This window comes from Lathyrus oleraceus, chromosome 3 (genome assembly GCF_024323335.1).
Source record: "Lathyrus oleraceus cultivar Zhongwan6 chromosome 3, CAAS_Psat_ZW6_1.0, whole genome shotgun sequence".
In the NCBI taxonomy this organism is placed as follows: Eukaryota; Viridiplantae; Streptophyta; class Magnoliopsida; order Fabales; family Fabaceae; genus Lathyrus; species Lathyrus oleraceus.
The window spans coordinates 157326873-157347778 of NC_066581.1; the positions used below are offsets into that span (position 1 = coordinate 157326873).

The following is a 20906-nucleotide window of genomic DNA, read 5'->3' on the forward strand; positions in this document are numbered from 1 at the left end:
GTGAGAAGTCTCTCCCAAGCATGTCTGTAATGCAAGGATGATATGTGCATGATATGCATGATATGGGTACTATTTTATCATGAATGATCCTGGAAAGGATATGCACATGCGAGTTAACTTTTTCATGCATTATTATTATTTTGAAAATAAACATGCTATGATGCAAATGATGCGAACATGACTGGTCGGGCTGTGCATCTCAAGGCACAGGATCAGAGCTTCGGCATGAATTCTAGCATCAATCAAAGTCATCTGAGACCCCAAGATCATCTGAAACCTAAAGTCATCTGATAAACTGTCATCTGAAGAACCAAGAGTCACCAACAGGATCACAAGTCACCAACAGGTCACCAACAAGTCACCAACTGTACCTATAATAATGATCATTCCCTCCCCACTCACGGGTGTCATCTAGGCCAGGGTAAGGTCGAGAGAAACGCAGCATAAATAACCTTTCACAGAATATCATCATATACACACCCGAAGTATGTAACGATAATATCCTATCAGGGTCTGAACTGCTCGTGATATCAATGTTCCGCTAAGTGGCGCATACCACCCGCTTCCCATGAATCACTCTATTCCTAGGTTTCCTAGATTTCACTCATAGCCTGGGTATTGGGCCTTTTACCTCATGTAACTCCCACCCCAAACAGAGAAACACAGCACAGCCAGCACAGATGAATATGAATGAATGCAAACATTAATGCACACATAAATGCAAACAATAAATAAATGAATGCAATAAATAAAACAGCAAACAGCAACCAAAACCCTAACCTAGAGAGCGCTAGGAGAGACTCGCTTAGGGAAGATGGACCAGCAGGAGGTCAACTTCTCGGTTTCCCCAGCAGAGTCTCCAGCTGTCGCATTACGCGAAAAACCGGCGGGAGAAGAAACAATAGAGCCGCCACCGTGCGTTATTTATCCCAAAAGAGGGAAAGGAAACGCTCGAAGTAAACCTGGAAAAGACATGGTCTCGCGACCAAAGAGGATGGGATCGGGAGTCGGTTATGCGAAGGGAAGGTATTAGCACCCCTACGCATCCGTCGTACTCGACGGGATCCACGCACAAAAGGAAGGATAAAGGTTGCTAAAAACTGCTCAAACAAACACAAACACTGGCTGAAAGAGACACGGGAAACAAAAGAAACTAACTCGGCAGCATATCGCATCCTGGGCCTACGTAGTCTATCAGGCATAGACATCAGAGTCGACGTAGTTCAGAACAGGGGAAAACGTGCTCGCTAGGATGTCGCATCCTATGCATACGTATCTTCTCGGACTAAAGAAGAATCAGAGCACTCGTAGCTCGGCTAACGCACGCCAAACAAAACAACAAAGGAAATCGACTGCCAATCGCTGGACTTACGTCAAACTCCACACAAAACAGGCAAACCTGGAAACCGAATGCCAATCGCTGGACTTACATCAAACTCCGAACCAAACACACACACACAAAGGAAACCAACTGCCAATCGCTGGACTTACGTCAGACTCCAACACAACAAGACACAGGAAACCAACTGCCAATCGCTGGACTTATGTCAGACTCCTACACAACATAAAAGAGACAAAAAACAAAAGGGCGCCCGGAGAGATCAGCTCATCTCCTGCCTACGTACCTCATCTGGTATGAGGATCAGGGCGACATAGTTCCCCTACGCAGGGAAAAAGGACTAGCCTAACCAGAGACTGGGAAATGACAAACTAGAAGGGAGACTGACTCGAGCCTAATAGTTATCATGTAAATTCACCATGGTCCTAGGTTAAGGTTTCTATCTAACTTGCACAGGGAGCAAGCTATCCTAAACAGCACAGGCAAATACATACAAGCACAAAAAGCAAGCACACACACTATATGCACACAATTGGGCTCATACAAGGTTAGGCTGTGAAACACAAGCCAACTGGAATCGGGTGTAGTTAGCTCTTAACCCTAACATTGAGAGTTAGGGTGAAGCAGATGAAATGGGAAGTGAGGGTAAGACCTCACAGCTCTTATCCCTGGCCTGGGAGAGCTTCAGACAAATGAAAGTGTGGGAGTTCAGAAAGTTGGAACTTTTCTCCACATATGACTGACTCAACAAAGATCTTGGGTTAATACCCACAATGCATCAACATAAGGTGTGAGCAAAGTGAATGACACACTGAATAGCAGGAGATGGATTGCACATCTCTTTTATCTGCCAATTGCCTCATAGAGGACTTTTCCTGCTTGGCACAAAGATAAACAAACACAAGCATTGCCTCTTAAGGAGGGCTTCAGACAGGTGCCTGCCCAAGTAACAGGACAGGTCTTCCAGACTACATGAAGTCAGTGAGTTATACCTCAATTGGTTAAGCAACCAAGCAAAAGCAAGTTCAAAATGAACTTAAGCAACTAATGTACCTGTAATAACATCAAACAAATCAGTACAACTATACAGACAAACAACCAACAGTTAATGCAACAGATAACCAATATACATAATGTGTAAGCCACCAATCAAACTCAAGAGAGTTAACATCAACCTACAAAACACACATTAGTAATCAAAAGCAAATATCAAATGCTCTCAAGACGAGGCATCATCAATTGTGTAACTTGAATGTGTAACCTGAAACAAAGCTTCAAACATGAGAGGCAACCCACTAGGTCAAAGCCTAGGGTCAAAGATGGAGAAAAAATTTAAAACAGAAGCTGAAATTTGACATGATGAAACTTCAAACAATTATTGACACATGGCAAAAAGTCTCACATCAATATCATTTACCAAATGCATTTCATGATCATTCTAAGCTCAAGGCAATTTTAAAGTGCAAATGTGACCAATCAGAATGAAAAATCTCAATTAAATCAGAAATGATTCACAAAAATCTGGAAAAATTCATACATGTTCAGGACATCTCATATGATCAGCATGCAAAAAATCAGAACAATTGAGCATCATTTGATAGGGTAAACACATGGCATAAGATGAACATGCAAAGGTGTGACACAAATTGTCACACCTTCTTAGAAAATTCACAAACCAGAAACCACAAATGAGAAAATTGCAAACTCAACACCAAAATGTCAAGGAATGAATCTAGTTTCAACATGCAAATTTCCAGAAGCATTGGATCAACACACATTATTTCACAAAGGAAATGGCAAGCAAGGTTCAAAATGCATACACATACAAAATCCCTAAGCAAAAATAAATCCAGGCCAGGCACAACTTTGGTTATCATGCTGATAAAAAAGTAAAGAGAAAAAGGAAACCATAGCAAAAATTCACATGTCAATTGGATGATTATTTGATTTTATATGATTTTTCAAAGATGCAATCAAAATTGAAATAAAAATTGAAGTGATTAAATGGATTAATGAATATTATTTGAATTAAAATTTGAAATGTGGAATTGGCGCTCAGCAAAACGCGCGCGTCACTAAAACCTGGCCAATCAGCGCTCAGCATGGAGCGCTTCATGCAAACCCTAAAACAGACCAAAGGCAACGGTTTTCACGTGAACTCTGGGAACGGAAAAGTGTTGTGAATCAAACAGCAAAACCGTGGCCTAAGGCTCTGGTTCATCTTCTTCATATTTTCCAGAAAAAAAACAGCAAGCATCAAGAACATGGATGAACAAATTTCTCAGAATTCAAAATTAAGCACATGTATACGTAGCCTAAGCATCAAGGATCATGAATCAAGTATTGGCTAAGCATATAGCATCGAGAATCATGTGGATCGAAGCAAACAACATTTCAACATCAAACTTTAAATCAATGAATCTCAGTGAATAATGCACGGTTTTTAGTGGTTCAAAGCTCAGATTCATCAGGAAAACAAGATCTACAACAACATAGCAATGGATTTTAAAATTAAGAGATTCGAATTGTGACCTCTTGAAGTGCATATCCTTTGAATTCACACGATCTGCAGCCTGGAAGTGTTCCAATCTACTCTACAATACTTGAAATGAAGTTTGATGAATCGATGGAAGCTTGAATGGCTCTAGATCTAGCTCAAAACAGAAACTCCATTTGCATCTTCTTGAACATGAACTGCATTTTTCTTCCACGAATTCAGCACAATAAACCTTGATCTCTACTAAATCCAAGCTCAGGAACAAGAATCTGAAGTTAAAATGCCATGCTATTTGGAAGAAAATGGAATTATGAATGAGAGAAAAATTTGAAGTGAGAGAGAAATTTAGATCTAAAAATGTGAAAAATGATTCCTCTCCCTCAATTCTGTTATGATTATGGTATTTATATGAAGTCTTAATCACCCTGAAAATGTTAATTAAGCTTGGTTAATGGTAATTGGCAAAAATGAGGTGTTTTAACAAAACTTGAAAATTGGAGGTGCATGGGGTAATATGAACGTGAACAGTGCTGTATGAGAGCTCAAAACAGAGTTATGTATTGATACAAAAGCTCCTGCATCGATACATAGAACATTTTTAACAGTATGGATCGATACATAACTCGTATGTATCAATGCATAGCACTTTTTTAACAGTATGCATCGATGCATAACTCGTATGTATCAATGCATAGCACTCTTTTAACAGTATGCATCGATGCGAAATTCGTATGTATCAATGCATAGCACTCTTTTAACAGTATGCATCGATGCGAAATTTGTATGCATCAATGCATAACACATTTTAACCTGCATGGATCGATGCGAAATTCGTATGCATCAATGCATAACACATTTTGGCCATGCACACTTGGCGATGATTTGATCATAACTCCTTAACCATTCATCCGATGCTCATGATCTTGGACTTTTTGGAAATGGGAGAGAAAGATCTTCAACTTTCATGTTGGACAAAATTTCATTTGAAGCTTCTTTGATGTTGGAAAGTTGAGTTGAAGTTGGTCCTAAACTTGCCATTTTTGGAACCTTTCAAGTTGCAGGTCACTATCCATTCTTGGCAACTTTTGATCTGGCTTCAAAATCTTCAAGGTAGATGTTTGACATGTTGAATAACCTTCTTTTAGACATGAATGAAGTGTCTCAAACCATTTCTCCATCTCCTAGCCCTCAGTTGACTTGCAGTTGACTTTTATGGGCCTCAGATGACTTGGTCATGCACTGTGGACTTTGAGCTTTCAAGCCTTTGGTCAAGTTGCTTCAAAATGATCCTTGGGTCACATAAGCTCATTAGAACAACGATAGGGCCTCTTTCTCATGAAAATGCTTGCTCTCTTGCACAGATGAATTCTCCTGATGCCCATGCCAGTTGAATGTGATGCAATGCTCTATGCAATGTTAATGAAATGTTAGTGTAATGTCAATGACCTAAACATGAAATGAGTGAATGAATGGGGGGTGCAAATTTGAGGTGCTACAGTTAGCGATCGATGTTACAGTCTACAGTGGCACTCTCAACTACGGAAGACGAGTACATGGTCGTAGCAGAAGGAGTAAAGGAAGCATTGTGGCTGAGGGACCTTCTAGGTGATTTGGATGTTAAGCAAGAATGCGCGAGACTGATGTGTGATAGTCAAAGTGCAATTCATTTGGCTAAGAATCAGGTTCATCATGCTCAGACCAATCATATTGATGTAAGGTATCATTTTGTACGGGATATCGTAGAGGAAGGTCATCTTTCTCTTACGAAGGTACATACTGATGATAACCCAGCTGGCATGTTAACCAAGGTTGTTTCAGGTAGCCAGCTCCAACACTGCTTGAACTTCCTAAATATTATTCCATATTCGTCCAAAATTTGAATGTTTCAAATGATGAACGAGGTGGAGAATTGTGGGAATAAGGAAATATTTAACAAAGCTAAATATAAACATTGAGTGTGGTAAATGCAACATACTCCATTCGACATAATGAGTAATAATAGGAAGACAAAGGCTGATATTTGTATGAAATGTAGATCACTCACGTTATAATACATAAGTTACTATATAAATGTAAGCTTATGTTTATCTGATAGACCAACAAATAATATGTAAAAAAATATATTAGTTTTCCTTTATAATCAATTCAATCTTTCTTCTTCATACATTTATATATCTTCATACAATTCATTGTTCATATATTATTTTCTTGTTCAACTTTAGTGAGGGTTGTATTTCATTATTAGAAGTTAAATTTCCGCTACAACTCCAACCGACTTTGTTCGATTCCACTTAATCTTGTCGAAATTTCTAACACACTCTTCTTCCTAACAAATTATTGTTCCAACTTAAAAAGGTATTCTATTCATAATTACCTTATTATAATATTACTATATTATTTGTATCTAACCGTTATCAATATTTAATTCATTTTAAATTCTTTGTGAATACGATGGATTATTTACTTAAAATAGATTTAGATGGTGTGCCACTAACATCCCTAATTATTCCAGAGAAAATGATTCAAATTCTACACACAACACAACTATATTATTCAAATATCAAATATATTCTACATTTCTAAATTCCAAACCATATTGAAAACAGACAAACATACTTTTATTTTTCAAATGCAGAAACACTCTTCATGCATATCATATTCTGAATATTCAAGAACATATAGCTACAGACAAACAGACATTTCTTCGTATGATATGACTCCTCAAGCAGAAACACTCGAAGACTCTCCATGCTTGGTTGTTATCTTTTGCAGCTCAACCTTGTTAGCACCCACAAGTCTGTCCACTTCCTTTCCTTCTTTGAAGAACAAGAATGTTGGCATAGCTCTAATTCCCCACTCTTCAGCAAGAGTCTGAAGAAATCAATGTAATTAGTGAAAGAAAACAAACACTAATAATGTTATGCGGTAGATTGATTACCTTCAATTCATCAACGTCAACCTTGAGGAAGATGATATGTGGCTTCTCTTTTGCAAGCTCTGCAAAAGTTGGCGCCATGAAACGGCATGGACCACACCAAGAAGCAGTGAAATCTACAACAATCTGTCAATATGGTTTTATTTCAGTACTTTGAACTTGCTTAAAATTAATTAAAAGGTGAAAAGAAAAAACGAAAAAAATAAATGAAAGAGGAACAAACTAACCAGTTTATCGGAGGTATTCTCCTTCTCGATATATTTCTTCCAATCCTCCACGCTGTGAATACTGATCACTTCTGCCATTTTTCTCTTTCTTCCTCGAAAATCACACCTTTCACTTCAAATATTATTTCGCTTTGATTGCTATGATTCTAAATCCAATTCCAATGCTTGTTATATACTCTAAGATTTTTCAATAACGCAATGAATTGTCAATTTTTTAGTCTAGAAATATCTTATTAAAAATTGAATAGAATATGTTACACGCGTTGTCCACGTATACGTCAACTGTGAACACAAACTCATTAGACAAATAATTATTAGACTAGAACATTATTGTTTCTTTTTTGGTTTGGGATTTTTTTAATTCTAAATGGATGTCATGTTGAAGTGTAATTTTCTTTACAAGATGTGCTGTTTGTAACTACCAGTTCAGAACTCCTTCAATTTGTAGAAGTTGTTTACACGTCTCATGATCAAATTTTATTAAATATAAATAATATTTGTGTTAGGTCATATATGAGATCCTCACAGGTGGACATGATTAGTCTCTTTGAATTAATTAGTCACAAAATTAAACACAGAGATTTGAAAGAAAAAAGAAACTTGTGCAATGTGCATATATAAAATACTAGTCTTTGATATGATATTTACTTAATTCCTCCCATTCCAATAACAACCATAACAATCAATTAATTCATTCTTATCCACATCCTTTCAATTTCATAGAGAAAAATATATTTTGTTCTTAAATGGTTACATGACATGTTATATAAAATTGATAAGACATTAACCAACTAACCAATTTATAATAAATTTTAATTAATTAATTAAGTAACTTTTATATTATACATTTAATAATTTAGATGCCTATTATTGTCAACGATATATTATCTTTTTTATAATAGAGAGGGCCAAAGGTCCGAAGAGAAAACAACTTACAAGGATATTTATCTAGGGGTGTAATCCTCCACAATCTCATCTACTAAAAAATCTCAATAAAATTAAGGGCAGCAGAATAACAATGCAAATCATTACTTAACCTACAACCGGTTTTCACAAGAACATCAACACACTGGTTGGATTCTCTAAAAGCATGCATCACAATGGCTTCATCAAACCTATTCAATAGGCTTTCAATCTTCTTGAGCATCTATAAACTTTCACTTCTTCTAGTTATCCCCCGATTAATATTTATGACAATTTTCAAATATTAACTTCGTATTTTTTCTTATAATTTTCAAGTATTAACTTCATATTTTTTCTTATAATTTCATAAAACTGATTCATTACAATTGAACCTTAAATTATATTTTCTTCTTTCTCTCTACACAATTTTCTGCCGTTTTTTTTTCTCTTTACACAAAATTCTGTCTTTTCTTCTTTCTCTCTACTCAAAGAAAGATTTTCTCTACAACTCACATACTCTCACGCCGGCCACCTCACGCTTTCTGCTGCAACTCACCTTCGCTGTATTGTTGCATCATTTGTTACAAACACTCTGCAACTCACCTTCGCTGTATTGTTGCATCATTTGTTACAAACACTTCTCAAGAATAAATTTCTCATTCTCATTCTATTTCTCATAAATACCTCTTACCACCAAAATCTTTTGTTGTTCATTTTTTTTCATTTACTTCTTTGTTTTGAATACCTTCGTTTTTTCTTTTCTGTTTGTGAAATTAGAAATCGCTCGAGCAGGACGACTGCCTCAAATTATCTGCCATATTTGTTTACTCAAATAATTAAATTATGCTAAAACTCTAACCTTCCCATTTCTCCAAATCTGAATTGAAAAATATTACTTTAAATATTTTTTGTTACAAAAATTACTTTGTAAGGATGTCATATGGTTATTAGGGTTTATTATATAAGGGCGTTATAATACTTTAATGAGATTTTATTTGCTTTCATAGGCTTAGCGTGAAAGTTGTTTCAAATTATAACATCAATTGCTTTAAACTCATATTATAGTAACATTTTGGTACAAGAATAATTTAACAGAGTTAAAAAATTTAATTAATCATAGGAAGAATATAGTATTATTGTAAAATTTAATTAATCATATAAAAGGAGGGACATACTTTTCAAAATAGAAGAAGCTAGGAAGAATATAATATTATTGTACACTGTTATATCTAATCAACCAAAAATATACAGTTATTTTAATCCTGTTTTAATTTCATAAAACCAAAATGACCTCCCTTAGTTAGTAATAAATTATTAGAGTATATGTCCTTGATTATTGATAGCAATCATTTAACTTAATGAATTGAAAATAGTGGAGAGTAATAATTCCTTGATTATTGATCAGACATGTTGCACTACTCTTGAGAGTAATATTTTTTTTCATTATTTTAATAGTAAACAAGAATTATTTAGTCATGTCAAATATTTGTTACGATATGAGAGGAATTTGGAACTTGAGGAGAAAGTCAGGAGGAAATATATTATATTACATTTTATTACTATTAGCAAATAATCTCACAAAAGATGTAAATATATTATTATTATTAGCAAACAGTGGTAGATCTATTATAAGGGGATGATAGGTTCCATGAAACAGTGGTAGATCTATTGTCCAAATTATTTCAGAAATTTTCTAAAAATTTATTGTCAGCGTTTGACCAATCAAAATAATTTTGTAATTAAGGAAAAATTCAATTAATTCTCCGAAGAGAATAAAAAAATAATACTTTATAATTTATCAACTCAAATAAGAAAAAATTAAAATAATTCTTTAAATAAAGTTTTATAAAATATTTGAAGAATACAATCAATAGAAAAAAATGAAAAGAAGTTGACGTTTGAACAATTTAAAAAAATGCAAGATTATGAAAGTGAGAAATAAAATTCTCAAAACTAATTTTTAGTATGATTTAAAATGAATAAAATATTTTTCTTATATAACGAGGTATCTAAATTATTTGAGACTAATGAATATTTTCAATTAACACTAGCACATTTATTTTTTCTTATAATTAAACAATTTTTTTCAAATTCATCATAATAGTTACACAAATTGTTTATTACAGACAAAAAAACCCAATAAAAAGTAATCATGATTTGAAGCACAATTAGAAGAATTTAGAAGATATAATACAAATTTGGAATCTAGGATACTACATGAACGGATGAAAATAGAACATCATTGTCCATAGAATATATAAACGTTTGATTTGCATATAGTGGTAGACCTATTATAAGGGGATGATAGGTTCCATAGCACCCCTCAAATTTTTACATTGATATTAAATTAGGTGTGCCAAGTTATTATGTTGGCATCTGATACGGAGGTATTCAGTAACATAGTTTTTGGCAATTGAGTCTTAACTTTAATTTTTTGTGGTAACTATTTTATATTTTCATTATTCATTAAAAAAAGACTATATCAGGACTTGAATTTTAATCTGGGGATGGTATTAGAAGTATTCTAACCACTAAACAAGTTTTCGTTTATATAAATTATTTGAAACAATTTTGATACAACTTATATTTAGTGTTAATTTATAAAATAATATATTGTTATATTAATTCTATCTTAGAGTAATTTTGGATTGCGTTTCATGTTCCCTTATATATCAGCATTTGTTTCCTTGTTTATTTTGGATCAAGAGTCAAGGCTTACTGAACTTTCTGCAATCATGTCTGAGATGTAAAAATATATTTGTTTTATTGATTAGCTATTTCATTAGAATTTATTTTTAAGTATATTTTAATATATTTTTATACTCTTAATTATAATAGTGTATTATAATTATGATTATTATTAGGTATTTCTATATTTACTGATGGATGGTTAAAATATCTTAATTAAATTAGATTAAAGGTATGGACAAAGCATGGACTAAACTCCCAAGACATTGGAAGACATATAGGAAAGGTGTTAGGTCTTTTTTAGATTTTGCGTATACCAAAGGAAGATCTCAAGGACGTGAAATTTCTTGTCCTTGTGCTCATTGTGCAAATTGTAAATGGGCAAGAAGACATGTGGTTCACGATCATTTAATAGCTGCAGGTTTTGTAGAAGGATATGATGTTTGGGTAAATCATGGAGAGGATATATCATCATCTATGACAATTAATAAGGACACAAAAGAGCAAGATAACTCACTTGATGACATTGATGGCTTATTGTATGACACATTTAGAAATGTGGTTGAAGAAGAGGAAAATAATGAAGGTCCCAATGAGGATGCGAGTAAGTTCTACAAGTTGATTAATGAGGCAAAACAAGAGCTATACCCTGGATGTGAAAGCTTTTCTACTCTATCGTTCATAATTCGTCTTTACTTGTTGAAGTGTTTGCATGGATGGAGCAATGCATCATTTACTTCCCTTTTAGAGTTATTGAAGGAAGCGATTCCAGATTTAAACATTCCTGAATCCTTTAACAAAACAAAGGCGATGATTGGTGATTTGGGTCTCGATTACAAAAAAAAATCATGCTTGTCCAAATGATTGAATGTTATATTGAAAAGAACGTGAGAATGATAACTCTTGCAATATTTGTAAGGCTTCTCGATGGAAGGAGTTTCCTGAAGTGGAGAGTGAATCTTATGAGCATGCAAAATATGATCATAAAGTCCCTGCTAAGATTTTAAGACATTTTCCATTGATTCCACGATTTCAAAGGTTATTTATGTGTTCAAAGACAACAAATGAAATGAGGTGGCATGAAGAAGAACACTCAAAGGATGGAAAATTAAGGCATCCCGCGGATGGACAAGCATGGAAGGATTTTGATAAACTTCATCATGACTTTGCTTCTGAGCCTCGAAACATAAGATTTGGCTTATCAAGTGACGACTTCAATCCTTTTCGGACCATGAGCTTGTCACACAGTACATGGCCTGTCATGATAGTAATATACAACTATCCTCCTTGATTATCCATGAAATCTGAATATACAATGTTGTCATTGTTGATTCCTGGGCCACAATCACCGGGGAACGACATTGATGTGTACCTTCAACCATTAATTGAGGAGTTAAAGAAGTTATGGGAATTAGGAGTAGATACATATGATGCCTCAAAAAATCAAACATTTAAAATTCGTGCAACCCTTCTATGGACTATTAGTGATTATCCTGGATACGCTATGTTATCAGGTTGGAGCACCAAAGGAAAGTTGGCATGTGCGTGTTGCAATCATAACACTGAGTCGTCGTATTTAAAGAACAACCACAAGATGTGCTACATGGGTCATCGTGTCTTTTTACCGATGAGTCATGCATGGAGGTCAAATAAAAGGTCCTTTAATGGAAGGAAAGAACTTAGGTTTGCACCTTCTTTGTTAAAAGGAACATAAATTATAGAAACCTTAAAAGATTTTGAGAATGAATTTGGTAAAAAAAAGAAGAAGAAAAGAGATGGTCCATGGAAGAAGAAGTCAATATTTTTTGAGTTACCTTATTGGGCTGAGAATACATTACGTCATAATCTTGATGTGATGCACATTGAAAAAAATATATTTGATAATATTATTGAGACTCTTTTAGACATACCAGGAAAGACAAAAGATCATGTTAATGCTCGTTATGATTTGAAAGATATGGGAATTAGAAAGAAGCTTCATCCAAAAGAGATTGGTGGAGGCCGTGCAGTGATTGCGAAATCTTGTTTTTCAATGAGTGCACATGAAAAGACTATTTTTTGTGGTGTTTTGAAGGCTGCCAAATTGCCAGATGGGACTGCATCAAACATTTCAAAGTGTGTGCATATTAGTAATAAGAAAGTATTTGGCTACAAGAGTCATGACGCACATTTCATGTTACATTACTTATTACAAGTAGCGGTAAGAGACACCTTGCCAAATGTAGTGGCTGAACCTCTAATTCGCTTAGGGTCATTTTTCCGCGCTTTGTGTAAAAAAGTTATCCAAGAGCAAGATTTGAATTTCTTAGAAGCTGAGATTGCAGATATTCTCTGTCAAATGGAGATGATTTTTCCTCCAAGTTTTTTTGATATAATGGTTCATCTGCCCATTCATTTGGCAAATGAAGTTAGATTGGGCGGTCCAGTTCAATTTCGATGGATGTATCCCACTAAAAGAAACTTATGTAAACTTAAAAGTTATGTTCGTAATAGAGCTCATCCCGAAGGATCTATTGCTGAGGCATATTTGGCTGAAGAAGCTTTGACTTTTTGCTTAAGATATTTGCATGATAATGTAGACACAAGGTTGAATAGAAAGAGTCAAAATTATGACAATAGTGATTTGTGTGATGTGGATTTAAGCGATTACTTTTCATGTATTGGTCGTTCTTTAGGTGGGAAGAAAAATGGTAAACCATTTTTTCTAGATTCAACTACAAAAGCCCAAGCCCATCGATACCTTTTGTTCAATTGTGATGAAGTTAACACATTCATCAGGTACCGTAATAGTTTAAGTTCATTTATAAAACACACACACACACATTAGTGTTATTTTCTAATAGATGACAAGTTATGTTTGTAAGGAGCATGATGATATTGTCAGTAGTCAAACTAAAGGATATAGGTGGGTCAAGGCCAAAACCCAAAGTCACGATATCAGTGAATGGTTTAAAACTCGAGCCTTGAAAGATGATGTATCAATTCAGCTACAAGATTTCTCTAGAGGTCCATGTGATACAACAAAGATGTTTTCAGGTTACCTCATTAATGGATATAGATTCCATACAATGAAACGAGATGCAAGACGCAAAACTCAAAATTCAGGTGTAACTTTGGTTTCATTGACTCCAAGTTTTGCAAGCTCTAAGGATGAAAATCCTAAGATAGAAGCTGTCACTTATTATGGAGCAATTGGAGATATAATTGAGTTAGACTATTACTCTCAATTCAGATTTGTGTTGTTTAAATGTGATTGGTTCGAGGTAGAAGAAGACAAATATGGGCTTACTTATGTATATTTCAACAAAAAAAGTTACCAAAATGATCCTTTTGTTCTGCCATCTCAAGTGCATCAATGTTTTTATGTCATGAAAACAGATCCTAGAGATTTATATAGTATGGGTGACCTATCAGATTCAATGGTCCAAGAATCTTATCAAAGTGATCCTTTTGATGGTGAACTTAATTGGGTTAGGGAAGATATACCTGGAACAATTGTTGATAAGCCTCCACCTTTTATGCAAGAGACAAGATATGAAGATGATTCTGATTTTGACAATATTGTGTTATGATAGTAAATTTCTATTTTATGATCTAACCTCATTTTATTTAAGACCAAGAAAATATTTAATATTTAATTTATTTTGTTAGTCATATTTGTATGTTATGTGTTATGATTTATCTTACATTATATTGTTTGATGTCAAAACAGGGACAACTGAGAAAAGAACACGTGGACCAACACGTTGTTTAAAAATATATGCAAGACATGTCAAAGACCGTCAAGAAGTTACTCTAGATGACTTTGGAGAGGCAATTGGACCTGATGACCAAACTGTTTATGACTTAGGCTATTTCCTTGGAACTATAGCAAGGAATGCAGATTTTTGTCCATTGATCTATACAAATTTCAAAGAGTTGCTTAAAGATGAAGCAGATCCTAAGTGTCATAATGATCGTATTTGGAAATATATTAATGTATGAAAAGTAAAATTTCATATTTTTTAAATGATCAAATATTTATCTACAATTGATGACAAATATTGTTTTATTTTTGTAGACGAAGTTCAACATTCCTGAGAGGAAAAAAAGCAGTATTTTCTCGAATAAATGATGCTATGCTTGGAGATGGCACAAATACTCTATCAAGAGAGATCATTTCATAAAATACTCTAGTATGAAGGAAAGATTAAAGAACCATCCAAAGAGTATATCTGAATATCATTTCAAGAAATTGTTAGTGTATTGGAAAGATAATCATGTTCAGGTAAGTTATTTATTTTGCATTCAATATAGTAAGAAAAATGTTCAATTAAAATATTAGAATGGAAAAACAAAAGGGGTAAATCAAAGATGCACCATAGTTATACAATATCATAACATATCAATTTTCATCTTTTGGTTGGTTGGTTGCTCCATTATTTTCTTCTTTTTAAGCAAAATGATTCGAACAGTATGAAACACAGTTAAATTTCTTTGCATATTTAACATATTTTCTAGTTAGACAATTTCTAATTATGTTTAGTAGTAAATACAATATAGACATAATGAAACATAATTGCAACCCCATATTAGCATAATTTCTGCTTAGACATTCTTGTGCACATTTTCTTACTATCTTTATTAAATACTTACTACTCAATAAACTAATTCAATTTCTTTGCATGTAACATTGATTCTACTCGGTGAACTATTTTATGTATTGTAGGATGTTAGTAAAAAGAATGCAGGTAATAGGAGCAAGCAAAAGTTTATGCATCATGTAGGACCAACAAATTTTGCTAGAATTCATGCAAAATTGGTATGATATTTGTGTGTGATTATCAATAGAATAAGTTGTTTTTTCAATCTCTTATTAAGTAGTATTTTTTTTAATATATGAATAATCATGTAGCGAGCAAAAAAGGATGGAGAAGAAGTCACACAAGCTGAAATGTTTATTGAAACTAGAAAAAGACGCAAGGGAAAACAAGTGGATGGGGAAACCCAATTTGCTATTGTAAGTTAAATTATAATATTCATTATAAATACACATGTGGTTTTTAATTTTGTTTAAAACTAATAATTTAAAATATTAGGATAAACTTCAAGAATCTATTGAAAACTCAGTTGAAGCTGGAACACAAGCACTTCAATCATTGTTTGGAAAAGAAAAGCCCGGTAGAGTGAGATGTTATGGAAGAACTGTCACACCATCATTGTTGAAAAAAAATGAAGAAATTTCTTTAATGAAAATGCAATATGATGGTAAGATTTCTGACGTGGCGCAAAAGATGGGAGCAATGGAGGCACTTTTGAAAAGCATGTATATGCAACAAAATCCACATTTAAGTGAAGAGGAAGTAGATGATAAGATGAGAGAAGCTTTGCACAATGATAATATTCCGACACCACGCTCATCGACATCAACATATGCTCCTACTCATCAAAAGGTACTATAATTGACATTAATAAAAATCAACATTTATTTTATTAAGTGTTGAGTTGTTATTTTATAGTTGTTTAATTTTTTAAATATGCGGTGTTAGTTGTATAAGTTACTCATTAAGTTAGTATATATTCATGCTAGCTAGGTTGAACATTGTGAACATATGTTACCATGCACATTTTCTTTATGTTTTTTAAAAATTATCATTGTATATTGGTTTAGATGGTAAGATTCATGTATAAATTTCATAGATTCGAGTTTGAATTCTAAGCGTGCAAACTTCGTTAGTGAGTAATATATAACTATCAATTGTTTGAATTGAATCATTATTGCATGGATGTTGAGTCATTTGAAGCCTTATATATGCCGCTTTGATTATTGTAACTTTGTTATTGAATAATATATAAAATAAATTCTTCATATTTATAGGTTAGAAACAAAGATGGTCCTCAATATGAACAAGATGATGATCTTCAAGATGACGATAATCTTCAATATGATCAAGATGATGATGATCTCCAATATGATCAAGATGATGATGATCTTCAATATGATCAAGATGATAATGATCTTCAATATGATAATTTTCAAGATGATGATTCTCATGAACCTTAACACAATGAATATGATAAAGACCGCCATTGATTTAAATATTGACGATTATGTTTTGTTTTATGGAGTTACATAAGCCAACTAGCTATAACTTATATTGCTTGGATTTATTTTGAAAATATTTGTATTTTTTGCATTTCAAAGAGTTGATTACACTTCATCTTATTAATACTTCATATTTATATATGTTTTCAATTTATAAATGTGATTCTTCTAATAATATTAAAAAATAATCTATTAGAATAATGTGAAGGTATATGATCACAAATGTATCACCATATAAATGAACAGGAAAACTCTATACTAATTATATCTTTCAAAGTCTAAAGTGCACAACAAGAAAATTCTATACTAATTATATCTTTCAAAGTCTAACGTTATATATAAATGTGATTTGTTTTTCAATCTATAGACAACGCTTTGTATGCGTTGCTTATCAAAAACTGTAGTATATTCCTTTGTTTTAGGCGCGGTTATGTGTGTTGTGTAAATGAAATTATAGATTAAGCTACGGTTTACATCTGTTGGTTATTAATAACCGTTGTCTTTTCACATGTTTTGGGGACAGTTATTTTACGTTGCTACTTGAAAACCACAGCTTAAAAGTTCAACTAAAACCGTGGACTTTGATATTTAAGGCGATAATGTTCAGAATCCGTGGGTAGAAATCAAAAAACCGCACTCTAATGGAATAAGCAACGGCTGTTTATTCCACGCTTGATAAACCGTCCCCTAAAGCATTAAGCAACGGTTTTATACCTTTAAGGGGCAGTTTTTCGTTGTTGCATAAACCCATTTTTGTTGTAGTGCCAGATCAAGAGTGAACATCAACTCTTCCACTAAACCCCATAATTTCGCCATGTAGCTACTACATATACCCATATTTTTGACAAAATCTCCCATCCAACAATCCTCCTCATCTCTGATAAGACCACCACAACCCGCAACAACATCCTCTATGCAAACCCCATCAACATTAAACTTCACCCGACAAGAACTCGAACGAATCAACTTAATAAGTCTAGTCTCCTTGGTTCTCCAAACTACCCTATTATTCATATTCAATGCTTCACCGTATTCTTTCACTCGAACTGACACTTGCATACTAGCATTAAAAGGTCTAACAAAGTCCTATATATGCTTCTCTTTATTACGCCAGTACCAAAGAGAACGACAAACCATCACACAATAGGAACTCCAACCAATATTCTTCTTAGTACTCCAATTAACATTCAAATTGATCCAACCCTCCAGCTCCAGGTTGAAAAAAATCATGATGCACCTCCATTGGCACTTTGTTCACCCAAACTTCCATAGCACAAGGGCACTCACGAAACACATGCAACATAGTTTCACTAGTATGCCCATACAACTTATAATCAGCAACACCAAGACCTCTTCTACTCTTGCTTTGGTTAGTCAATAACATATCATGCTTCAACAACCAAACAAAGGATTTAATTCTCTCTAGAACTTTTTATCTCCAAATTTCCTTACAATCATGAGAAGTACTCTTGTCTTCATGCTGCACCAATAACTCATATAATTGTTTCACTGAACCACAATCAAGATTTTCATGCTCCATAGTAAAGTTATAAACGTCAACATCACCATTTAAGGGCTGAAAGTTGCTTAACTTGTCCAATATCCCTTGAGGCATCCATTGTTGTAGGATATGCAAATTCCACTGTCCATTCTCAGTCACTAGATCCCGCACCTGGGCTCTTCATAAGCTGTCTGGAATATCTTACACATGCTCTTTAACGCAGAAACCATCCTCTAACCAAATATCTTCCCAAGCATCAACTCTTTTTCCATCACCCATGTTTTATTTACCAAGCTTCATCAAGAATGTAATGTGTTTATTAATCGCCCTTCAAAGACTTGACCTCATGTTCTTCTTTGTATGATTTCTACATAAGTTAATCTCCTTGTAGATATCCCGATACATTTTACATCATAACTCCTCAAAATTATTTATTAATTTTTAGCTCAATTTGATAATGCATGCAATATTTATGGCTTGAATATCCCTAAGACCAAGGCCTCTTTGATCCTTTAATAAGGTAATTGTATTCTAACTGACAACCTGAAACTTCTTGTTTCTACTAGTATCATCCCAAATGAAACTTCGTTGCACTCTTTAAATCTCCTCAATGCAAGATTAGGAATTAAATTTGTCATCATTGGGTAAATCGGGATAGCCTCTAGAACACTTTTTGCAAGAATAGTTTGGCCTGACAGAAAGAACGAATAGTTTGATAAACTTCTGTATATTATTAGAATGCAAATTTTGGACTTTATACATACAAAAAAAACTTTAGCTATTCTACTAATTAAGATAAATAGTAAATACTCTTAATTTTCCCACTGTCTCTTAACCTTCCAAATCTCTCCATTAACTTATTATTAAAACCCACTAACTCTAGCATTTAAGTTTATTCAACAAAACTCCTCTGTAAACTTAAATGTTTCTTCTATTCATCATGCCTATCAATTTCTTCTTCTCTTCTCCAGCTTTCATGTACCCGAGTGGTTGTTCGACATAGACTTCTTCTTCTAGTACACCATTCAGAAAAGCTGTTTTGACATCCATTTGAAATATTGGCCATTTGAATTGAGCAGCTTGAGATATGAGTAGTCGAATTGTCTCCATTCTTGCAACAGGTGCAAATACTTCGTCATAATCAACTCCTGCTTTCTGTTTGTATCCCTTCGCAACAAGTCTCGCTTTGTATCGTTCTATTTCTCCTTGAGCATTCATCTTTTTCTTAAATACCCACTTTACACCAATGGGTTGACTACCTTTTGGCAATTCAACTAGCTCCCAAGTGTTGTTGTGGATAATCGGCCTCATCTCTTCGTCCATGGCACTTTTCCACTTCTTGTCTCGTACTGCTTCTTCAAAACTGATGTTTTCAGCATCTGCCAAGAGACATACAAGGTGCACTTCACTTGTCGAATCATACAGATCTTGCAAACTTCGCATTCTGGGTTGTGTAGGTGCATCTTCATCGTCAGAATCTTCAAGTTTTGTCGAAATGTTTGATGGTACAGCGACAAATGGTTCTTCAACTTCGACAACAGCTTCTGTCGAACTGTTCCAGTCCCACTTACTTGCTTCGTTTATTCGAACGTCTCTACTCACTATCACCTTCTTTCTTATGGGATCAAATAGCTTGTACCCTTTTGTTTTCTCATCATACCCAATGAGTATGTATTTCTGACTTTTGTCTTCAAGTTTCGTTCTTCGTTGATCTGGTACGTGTGCATAAGCAACACTTCCAAATACTTTGAGATGAGAGACTGTTGGATTCTGTCCGCTCCACGCTTCTTGTGGTGTTTGATCTTCTAACTTTGAATGTGGACATCGATTTTGAACATAAATGGCCCATTGTACAGCTTCTGCCCAAAATTCCTTTGGCATGTTCTTGCTTTTAAGCATTGATCGAACCATGTCAAGGACTGTTCGATTCTTCCTTTCAGCCACCCCATTTTGTTGAGGTGAGTATGCTGCAGTTAGAAATCTCCTTATACCCTGCTCTTCACAATACTTCATAAAAGTTGTCGAAGTATACTCACCACCTCTATCTGATCGAACTGCTTTAATGTGTCTGTCGGTCTCCTTCTCCACCATTACTTTGAACCTTTTGAACACCTCGAATGCTTCAGATTTTTCTTTCAAGAAATAAACCCATGTCTTCCGTGAGTAATCGTCGATAAAGGAAATAAAGTACCTTTTGCCACTGAAAGATTCTGGCGTGATTGACCCACATATGTCGGTGTGAATCAAATCAAGGATATGCTTAGCTTGATATTCTGCCTTCTTTTGAAATGAAGTTCTTGTTTGTTTGCTCAGCACACATTCTTCACAGAACTTTCCTTCATAATCCATGTCTGGTAGTCCATGCACCATGTTCTTTTTCGCCAACCTTCTTAAACCAGCATGATGTAGATGACCAAAGCGTAGATGCCATAGTGACGCTTTGTCTTCGACACTTACTTGTAAACATTTTTCTCGAACGTTTATCAGATTCAGTTTGTACATTCGATTTCTCTCCATTTCGACACGAGCAATCAGATGTCCCAGCTTGTCCTTCAAATACAGTATCCGTTCTTTCATCAGTATCGAATAACCTTTTTCTGTAAGTTGTCCCAAACTCAAGATGTTGGTCTTAAGATTTGGTACATAATAAACATCTTGAATTGATCCAATCAACCCATCTTTCTGCAGGTAACGAATCGTTCCTTTGCCTTCGACCTTCACTTTCGATGCA

The 20906-nt window shown here is 34.2% G+C and overlaps 2 protein-coding genes across 2 annotated transcripts; one reads left to right on the forward strand and one right to left on the reverse strand.

Annotated features, from left to right (window-relative positions):
• Positions 1-6368: 6368 nt before the first annotated feature.
• LOC127125962 (thioredoxin H-type 1) lies at positions 6369-7409 on the reverse strand. The gene is made up of 3 exons (XM_051054823.1): positions 6999-7409; positions 6775-6897; positions 6369-6707 (listed from the first exon to the last, which is right to left on the reverse strand). The coding sequence occupies exons 1-3, from the start codon at positions 7074-7076 to the stop codon at positions 6558-6560; spliced, it is 351 nt and encodes a 116-aa protein (XP_050910780.1). The 5' UTR covers positions 7077-7409; the 3' UTR covers positions 6369-6557.
• A 4495-nt stretch (positions 7410-11904) lies between these two features.
• Positions 11905-14161, forward strand: LOC127130179 (uncharacterized). The gene is made up of 3 exons (XM_051059245.1): positions 11905-12103; positions 12311-13350; positions 13454-14161. The coding sequence occupies exons 1-3, from the start codon at positions 11905-11907 to the stop codon at positions 14159-14161; spliced, it is 1947 nt and encodes a 648-aa protein (XP_050915202.1).
• Positions 14162-20906: the final 6745 nt, after the last annotated feature.